General features: G+C 47.8%; 1 protein-coding gene across 1 annotated transcript; it reads right to left on the bottom strand.

Annotated features, from left to right (window-relative positions):
- Window positions 1–8,387: 8,387 nt before the first annotated feature.
- On the bottom strand, window positions 8,388–9,326 carry LOC142002693 (olfactory receptor 52P1-like). Its single transcript, XM_074979006.1, has one exon. It carries the CDS (start codon window positions 9,324–9,326, stop codon window positions 8,388–8,390), a length of 939 nt encoding a protein of 312 aa, XP_074835107.1.
- Window positions 9,327–9,839: the final 513 nt, after the last annotated feature.

Here is a 9,839-nt window from a genome sequence, read left to right on the forward strand (position 1 = left end):
ATTCCATAGTTTCCCCCCACCCATCAGCAGCCTATATATTTGATTGTCAATTGACAATTCTACTGCCTGACGGTGCTCACTGAGCCTAACACGCAAAGTGACACCTCATCAGTGCTGAGTGTAATAAATCCCCCTGCTTGCTTTATATACGGTGTCCACCCTTTGTTCCTGCACCCTGTAGACACTTTTGAGAACCTCAGACTCGGTCTCGACGAGCCTCGCTTTCCCTGACGGAAGAAGAGGATAGTTGGTTCAGGAAGTTGAGAACGTGGTTGAAGTGTTAGGCCTCTGTTCTGAGACTGTGTCTATGGGGCAGGGTGCAAATATTTTAATATTAAGTAATCATTACAAGTCACTAAGGGTTGTGGGTGGATTCAGGAGTCATGAAGGAGAAGAAGCCTCCTTTCTGTGGGCGAGTCTGCTCCTGAAAATAGGATGGGCTGAGTGCACAGAGCCAAGGAGCAGCTGGCTGGGAGTGTTGCTGTCTTCCATAAAGTGAATGGCTCCAGCCCATGGGAGTCATCTGAGGGGAATCCACCTCTTCTTGCCTCTCTCCTAGAGTGCCAGGCCAGCAGATCACCTAGTGTCCCGCAGCGAGCCCTGGAGAACTTATCATCTGATAGGCATAGAGCAGCCTGGGTGCCGGCCAGGGACAGACTTCTCTCCTCTGCTCAGGATTAAGGCCATCTGACAGCACCCACATCTGGAATCACTCAAAGTTCTCCCTCACCTGCACCAGTTGCTCCCCAGGACACTTTGTCACCCTCAAACTCAGGTGCTTGCAGCAGTTCCTTGCAACTTTTGCTGGTCTGCAACACGCATCCATAGCATTTACTTGAGAAATGTCCTGGTTGTATGACTTCCTGGAGAGCACAAGCAAGAGAATTTCCCCTCAAATTGTTCCTAGAGCACATTGTTCAGAGAGACAACATCACTAAATCATCCCAGTCAGGGCTTTGTCAAGCCAAGACTTAAAAACCTGTAGGGATGGAGATTCCACCTCCTTCCTAGGTAACCCACTGCAGAGACTCACCACTGTCCTAGTCAAATAGTATTTTTTTTTCTTATATTCAACCTAGACCTTCGCCACCACAACTTGAGACCACTGTTTCTTGTTCGGGCAACTGTTATGGTGGAGAAGAGCCTCTCACCATCCTCTTTAGAACCCCTCCCCCTCTTCAGGAAGTTGAAGGCTTCTATCAAATCCCCACCCATCGCACTCTTCACTTCTGTAGACTAAATGATCCCAAATCCCTCAGATGTAGTGGTTGTCTGATGTCTTTACAATCATATTCTACTTCCACCAGGGCACACCTCCTCATATGCCAGACAACTGAAATTTCTCCAGGGCAACACATCAGACGACTTCCTAGTCAGTTCTCTTGTAGTAAGTGGGCCACCTTATGAGGTGATATGCAGACCATTTGCTCTGTGAGAGTTGAGAAGGTGTCATGGTAAGTGGAGAATTTCCCTGTTATTATTGCTGCTGTAGGGGAAAAAAACACATTTCTCCATCAATTTCTGAACGAAATATTGAAATGTACTCCTTCCTCAGCAACAAAGGGTCCTGTGGCACCTTATAGACTAACAGAAAAGTTTTGAACATGAGCTTTCATGAGCACAGACTCACTTCATCAGATGCTGGTCATGGAAATCTGCAGGTCCAGGTATAAGTAAGCCAGAGCAAGGCTGGGGATAACAGGGTTAGCTCAAGTATCGTAGGGGTAGCCATGTTAGTCTGGATCTGTAACAGCAACGAAGGGTCCTGTGGCACCTTATACACTAACAGAAAAGTTTTGAGCATGAGCTTTTGTGAGCACAGACTCACTTCATCAGATGCTGGTCTTGGAAATCTGCAGGTCCAGGTATAAGTAAGCCAGAGCAAGGCTGGGGATAACAAGGTTAGCTCAAGTATTGGAGGGGTAGCTGTGTTAGTCTGGATCTGTAACAGCAACGAAGGGTCCTGGGGCACTTTATAGACTAACAGAAAAGTTTTGAGCATGAGCTTTCGTGAGCACAGACTCACTTCATCAGATGCTTGGTCTTGGAAATCTGCAGGGCCGGGTATAAATAAGCCGGAGCAAGGGTGGGGATAATGTACATGTACATTTACCCCAACATCAACCTCAGCCTGGAACAGTCTACACAGGAGATCCACTTCCTGGACAGCACGGTGCTAATACACGATGGCCACATCAGTACCACCCTGTACCGTAAACCCACTGACCGCTACGTCTACCTTCATGCCTCCAGCTTCCATCCCAGACGCACCACACGATCCATTGTCTACAGCCAAGCACTAAGATATAACCGCATTTGCTCCAACCCCTCCAACAAAGACAAACACCTACAGGATCTCTACCAAGCATTCTTGAAACTGTAATACCCACCTGAGGAAGTGAAAAAAACAGACCAACAGAGCCAGACGTGTGCCACGAAGCCTCTTACTACAGGACAAGCCCAAGAGAGAAACCAACAGAACACCACTAGCCACCACCTACAGTCCTCAGCTAAAACCTCTACAGTGCATCATCAGGGATTTACAACCCATCCTGGACAATGATCCCCCACTTTCACAGGCCTTGGGAGGCAGACCTATCATTGCTCACAGACAACCTGCCCACCTAAAACAAATCCTAACCAGCAACTATACACCGCACCACAGTCACTCTCTCTCTCAGGGACCCATCCATGCAACAAACCTCGTTGCCAGCTCTGCCCACATATACACACCAGCAACAGCATTGCAGAACCTAACCAGATCAGCCACACCATCATGGGTTCATTCAGCTGCACATCTACCAATATAATTTATGCCATCATGTGCCAGCAATGCCCCTCTGCTATATACATCGGACAAACTGGACAGTGTCTACATAAAAGAATAAATGCACACAAATCAGACATCAGAAATGGCAATATACAAAAACCCGTAGGAGAGCACTTCAATCTCCCAGGACACACAGTAGCAGATTTAAAAGTAGCTATCCTGCAGCAAAGAAATTTCAAGACCAGACTCCAAAGAGAAATTGCTGAGCTACAATTCATCTGCAAATTCGACGCCCTCAGCTCTGGCTTGAACAAAGACTGTGAATGGCTGGCTAAATACAAAAGCAGCTTCCCCTCCCTTGGTGTTCACACCTCCAGATCAACTGCTGTCAGTAAGCCTCACCCCTCCAGACTGAGCTAACCTTGTTATCCTCAGACTTGCTCTGGCTTATTTATACCTGGCCGTGCAGATTTCCAAGACCAGCATCTGATGAAGTGAGTCTGTGCTCACGAAAGCTCATGCTCAAAACTTTTGTGTTAGTCTATAAGGTGCCACAGGACCCTTCGTTGCTGTTACAGATCCAGACTAACACGGCTACCCCGCCGATACTTAATCAACAGAGCTCTGTCCAAATTTTGCTTAGTTTAGCATTGTGAAAGTTCAGAGCCTGAGAATTCCCTCACAGATAATGTCTTATCACTCCATGGAGAAGCAATGTTCTCTTCATTGATGAGTTCGTTAACTCTCCCTGTTCATCCCCTGACTTCTTATGTCACCAGCAGTTAGCATCCCTGACCACACATGCTGTAACACGCTCGTTCCTCGACCTCCACCAAAAGATACTACAGTTTTTTTAACTAACAGATTTTTTGTGGAACATAAGCATTTGTGAGCAAAGACCCACTTTTGTCAGATGAGTGTGAAGTGGATCTTTGCCCATGAAAGTTTATGCTCCAATAAATATCAGTCTGTAAGGTGCCACAGGACTTGTTGTTTTTGTGGATTCAGACTAACTCTGATACTACAGATTTTTTTTTTTTTTAATGCAAGGTGGATTTCCATCATTCCTTCTGTGAATAGCATTCTGGAGCAGTTTGGAGAACAGAAGCTAAGATTTCACATAGCAAGGACAAGAAAACAGCAACAATGCTAAACTTCCTCATCTTGGCTACGTCTACACATGCACCCAACTTCGAAATAGCTCATTTCGATGTTGAGACATCGAAATAGGCTATTTCGATGAATAACGTCTACACGTCCTCCAGGGCTGGCAACGTCGATGTTCAACTTCGACGTTGCTCAGCCCAACATCGAAATAGGCACAGCGAGGGAACGTCTACACGCCAAAGTAGCACACATCGAAATAAGGGAGCCAGGCACAGCTGCAGACAGGGTCACGGGGCGGACTCAACAGCAAGTCGCTCCCTTAAAGGGCCCCTCCCAGACACACTTTCATTAAACAGTGCAAGATACACAGAGCCAACAACTAGTTGCAGACCCTGTATATGCAGCACGGACCCCCAGCTGCAGCAGCAGCAGCCAGAAGCCCTGGGCTAAGGGCTGCTGCCCACGGTGACCACAGAGCCCCGCAAGGGCTGGAGAGAGAGTATCTCTCAACCCCCCAGCTGATGGCCGCCATGGAGGACCCCGCTATTTCGATGTTGCGGGACGCGGATCGTCTACACGTCCCTACTTCGATGTTGAACGTCGAAGTAGGGCGCTATTCCCATCCCCTCATGGGGTTAGCGACTTTGATGTCTCGCCGCCTAACGTCGATTTCAACTTCGAAATAGCGCCCAACACGTGTAGACTTCGAAGTAGCGTGCACGTGTAGACGCAGCCAGGAATAGCGCCCTACTTCAACGTCGAAGTAGGGACCGTGTAGACGATCCGCATCCTGCAACGTCGAAATTGCTGGGTCCTCCATGGCGGCCATCAGCTGGGGGGTTGAGAGATGCTCTCTCTCCAGCCCCTGCGGGGCTCTATGGTCACCGTGGGCAGCAGCCCTTAGCCCAGGGCTTCTGGCTGCTTCTGCAGCAGCTGGGGATCTATGCTGCAGGCACAGGGTCTGCAAGCAGTTGTCAGCTCTGTGGATCTTGTGTTGTTTAGTGCAACTGTGTCTGGGAGGGGCCCTTTAAGGGAGCGGCTGGCTGTTGAGTCCGCCCGTTGACCCTGTCTGCAGCTGTGCCTGGCATCCCTATTTCGATGTGTGCTACTTTGACGTGTAGACGTTCCCTCGCTGCGCCTATTTCGATGTTGGGCTGAGCAACGTCGAAGTTGAACATCGACGTTGCCGGCCCTGGAGGACGTGTAGACGTTATTCATCAAAATAGACTATTTCGATGTCGGCTGCACGTGTAGACGTAGCCATGGTGGGGGACAATACATAAACCGGAGGGGCTACCACTGTGTGGTCCTGCAGGCCATGGTGGACAGCCGGAGCCACTTCCAGGATGTCTGTGTGGGCTGGCCCAGCTCTACACATGATGCCCACATGTTCTGGAACTCAGGCCTGTGCAGCCAGCTGGAGGAAGGGACTTACATCTCCCTACACGCGCCCCCGTCCCTCTGGGTGACACCACATTGGCACTCTTCTTTATGGCAGATGTGGCCTACCCCCTCCAGCTCTGGCTCATGTGCCCGTACACCAGTCACCTCAATTCCAGCCAGAAGCGGCTCAACGGTTGCCTGAACCACACCCTCCAGGTGGTAGAGAGGACCTTTGGCTGCTTGAAGGGCTAGTGGTGGTGCCTCCTTGCTTGCCTGGACTTTGGCCTCCAGAACATCCTCCAGGTTGTGGGTGCATGCTGCATGCTCCACAGCATTGTCAAAAGCAAGGGGGAGGCCTTCGTCTGGGGTGGGCAGTAGACACTGGCATGAGCTTTTCCCAGCTGGCTGCACCCATTTGCCAGGCCCACCAGGAGAGGGTAGGGATCCGAGAGGGCTTGCGGGCCCATATTTATCAGGGGTCCCACTGAGCACCTCCCAGGGCATCCCTGGTGGGCCTCCGTAGCACCATCCCCACCACCCACACACCATCCGCCCTAAAAGCACATATCGCACAGGGTTCTTGGAAAAATAGTGCTGTGAATTATTGAATAACTGCTAAAAACTGTCTATGGTATGTGTACAGCAGACTGGAACTAATATGCAAATAATGGGGCAACTATATACAAATGGGGGAAACTATGTACATGGGAGGCCACAGGACAGTTCAGCTGTCAGCCCATCACTCTGGGGTGGGGGTAGAGGGATGTGACCCCCAGCAGGTTCAGGGTGCAGCCCCCCACCATCTGCAGCCCCTGGCGCAGCAGGCTGAGAGCAAGGAGGACCAGCAGGTAGGGCCGGGATGCCTCCCCCAGCTAGTCTTCTACCCCAGAGGCCTCCAGTCCTGGGGGCTGGAAGGTGGGGCGGCTGTTGGGGCATCAGGTGGGACAGCAGGGAGGGCAGCAGGGCGGGTAGTGGGGGGGATGGAAGCCAGGCCACGGCCTCCCAGCATGTCCCAACTTCTTAGCTGATTGCTGCCATGGAGGACCCCCCTATCTTGGAGTAGCAGGTTGCGGATCATCTACACACACCCTAATTTGACTTTTAACTTCGAAATAGGGTGTGGCATGTGTTGAGGTGACGTACGCTATTTCGAAGTTGTATCAGCTACTTAGAAGTAACCTGCTGGTGCAGACGTGGCCTAAGTGATTATAAGGGATCTCAAGCAGATCAAAGCAGACTGCCTAGTAAATAAGCAAAAACTTAGTGCAGTACTTTGCATTTGTCTTTATTGAATTTTATCCTTTTTATCTCAGACCATTCCTCCAGTTTGTCCAGATCATTTTGAGTTCTAAATCTTGTGGTGGGTTGGGTCACAGGAATGCTGATTAGACTGTAATTTGATGGGTTGATCATACCACTAACCCACCACCAACAGGACATACACGTCCAGCATGTTACAAGCACTTGAATGATAGGTTAATTGTTCCCTTCTGCATATGGGTTGTCAGGGTATGCATATTCATATTGTAAAACATATTTCCATAAAAATATAGGGGCATATGATCACAATCCTATCCTGCTATGCACCTGCAACCACTTGGAGCTTGGCATCATCCACTCATTTTATAGATGTACTCTCTTTGCCACTATCTAAGCCTTTGCTAAAGATACTGAACAGTAACAGTTCCAGAACAGATTCCTGCAGAACCCCACTGCTTATGATCTTCCACCTTAACTGTGAAACATTGTTAACTACTCTCTGGGAAGTTATTCAATCTGTAACGTCCCTACCTTATAGTAGCTCCATCTGGATTCTGTTTCTCTAGTTTATTCATGTAACAGCAACAAAGGGTCCTGTGGCACTTTATAGACTAACAGAAAAGTTTTGAGCATGAGACCAAGCATGAGACCAGCATCTGATGAAGTGAGTCTGTGCTCACGAAAGCTCATGCTCAAAATTTTCTGTTAGTCTATAAGGTGCCACAGGACCCTTCGTTGCTGTTACAGATCCAGACTAACACGGCTACCCCTCCGATAGTTTATTCATGAGAAGGTCACACAAGATTGTACCAGATATAACACAACTAATGCTTCCCCTCACTCACCACAACCATCAAGAAGGTAGGGTCACCACAGACTACATGACAGATTTGGGGCTACACCACAGAGGAGACTTAACTTCCCCGGCCTACTATGCACAATGCCCATGGAAGGTGGCCCTCCATGGACATTTCTACCATATTCCTCTGCATGTCCCCAGATCTCTAGCATAGCTAAGCCAGCAGGAAGTGAAGTGAAACTCTATTTAAGGCAGCTTCTGTTGTCTCCATGTAGCAAAGTAATTCTCCTTTCTTCCTGAGTGCTTTTAAGTCAGTTGGATTAGATAATACCTTCTGCAAAACACATAGGATATAAATGAAAAGCAGTCTTGTACCTCCTTAAAAACTAACCAATTTATTAGTTTCAATTAGCTTGATCATGTTCTGGGATGCAAACCCCTCAGTTCTAGGATAACACATCCCAGTTCTCAAAAACACAGAGATTCACAGATATCACCAACAACCTCTAGTGGAATGTCCTCAGTTCCTCTAGCAGCTTTCTTGTATTAGCACTTTCCAATGGACATGTTTGGTTTAGCCTTTACAGTTTCTGAAGGATTTAACATATAAAACAATGAAACTTTTTGCTCACTGGATCACAGTAATACAGTAAAGAAACATTACAGTTGCCTCTTTTGTCTTTGGAGATCAGAAAGTGCAGCTTCAGTTGGTCAGATGGATTCAGAATCCTGTTCTCACTGAGTCTATTGAAAAGCCACCATGCTTCAGGAAGCTGAGGAACATTCTCATGGTCTGAAAGTCATGGAAAGGTGAAGTGAAAGGGCCTGTGGTGGTGGTGGCTGGCAGGTGACACTGGAAATCAAGTGATGTTCACATAGAGGGAAGTCATCAACAAAGAGAGTGGTGCTTGGTGATGGACAGATAAGGCATTAGGGGAGATGCCTTCGCAAGCTGAGAACTTTCACAGAGCTAAGATCAGCCAAACTGGGAATGAGCAATCGTGATTAATGACAAGGTGTCCTTTCCCCCTCTTGTCACACAGGTGAAAAGTCAGTGGTCCATGGTGATCACCTTCTGCGTATATATTTGACCACTTTCTCGCGAAGCTCTTTGATTTTGATCCCATAAATGAGTGGATTGAGAGTGGGGGGGATGACAAAATAGCAGTTGGCTAAGATAATGTGAACGTGGGGGGCGACGCCCAGACCGAACCGGTGTGCCATAGTGGAGAAGAGGACAGAACTATAAGAAATCAGCATCACACAGATGTGGGCTGTGCAGGTGTTGAGGGCTTTCTGGTAGGCTTTCTTAGAGGAGATTCTGAGGATAGCCCTGAAAATTAGGCCATAGGACAGTACAATAAGTGCCAGATCTAATCCAATAACTCCAAATGCTGTCGCTAGGCCATACATCCTGTTTACTGTGATGTCTCCACAAGATGTCTTTGCCACAGCTATGTGATCGCAGAATGTGTTTGGGATAATGTAGTTGGCACAGAAGGGCAGTTTAGTCAGGAGCAGGGTCATGGGCAGAATGATGAGAAAAGCTCTTATCAAACCTATGAGTGCTAGCTTAGCTATCCGTGCATTGGTAAGGATGATGGCATATCTCAGAGGGTTACATATGGCAAGATATCGATCAAAGGCCATTGTCACAAGGATGGCTGAATACATAACAGAAACTGCGTGAATGAAGAATGTCTGGGTAAAGCACCCACTCACAGTAATCACTGTCAAATTGAACCAAAATATACAGAGTGCCTTTGGCACAACGGAGGTAGACATGCCAATGTCTGTGAGTGCCAGCATGCAGAGCAGCAGATACATCGGCTTGTGTAGGGTCTGTTCTTTGCCTATAACAAAGAGAACTGTGAAATTTCCCAAAAGGCCAAGAACATAAAACATTGAGAAAGGGATGGAAACCCAGACATGAACAGGTTCCAGGCCAGGGATGCCCATTAGCATGAATGTTGAAGGGCCAGAGGGGGTGAGATTAAAAGTGGCCATGAGGTGGTTGATGCGTTGATCAGACTTAGAAACCCACAAGTTACCTGTGATGAGAGGGAGAAAAAGTGAAGTGGACTATACAAATAATAACAAATAGTATGATTACTATTTTATACCTATTAATAAATGTAGTCATGGGGGAGAACAGAAAGTTGCCAACATTGACAGATTATACCAGATCATTTAGAGAACAGACTCTACAGAAATCCACGGTACACCTGCATCTTGGTTATTGTGTGCTGTTATGGTTCACTTAACGCAGGGATGTTATTACTAGACTCTACTTTTCAGGGCTGGGAATAGTTGACAGGGGATGAGTCACTTGACAGCGACATCCCTCTGGGGCATCTGGCATTGGCCACTATTGGAACATAAGATACTGGGCTAGATAGACCTTTAGTGTGACCCAGTGGGGCCATTTTAATGTCCCTATGTTCTCATAGTCAAGTCCAGATAAATCTCAAAAGAGAGCTAACCAAGCCAGGTGAATTCACAATATGATGGCAGATGAAA

Source organism: Carettochelys insculpta, chromosome 1, assembly GCF_033958435.1.
Source record: "Carettochelys insculpta isolate YL-2023 chromosome 1, ASM3395843v1, whole genome shotgun sequence".
Taxonomy (NCBI): Eukaryota; Metazoa; Chordata; order Testudines; family Carettochelyidae; genus Carettochelys; species Carettochelys insculpta.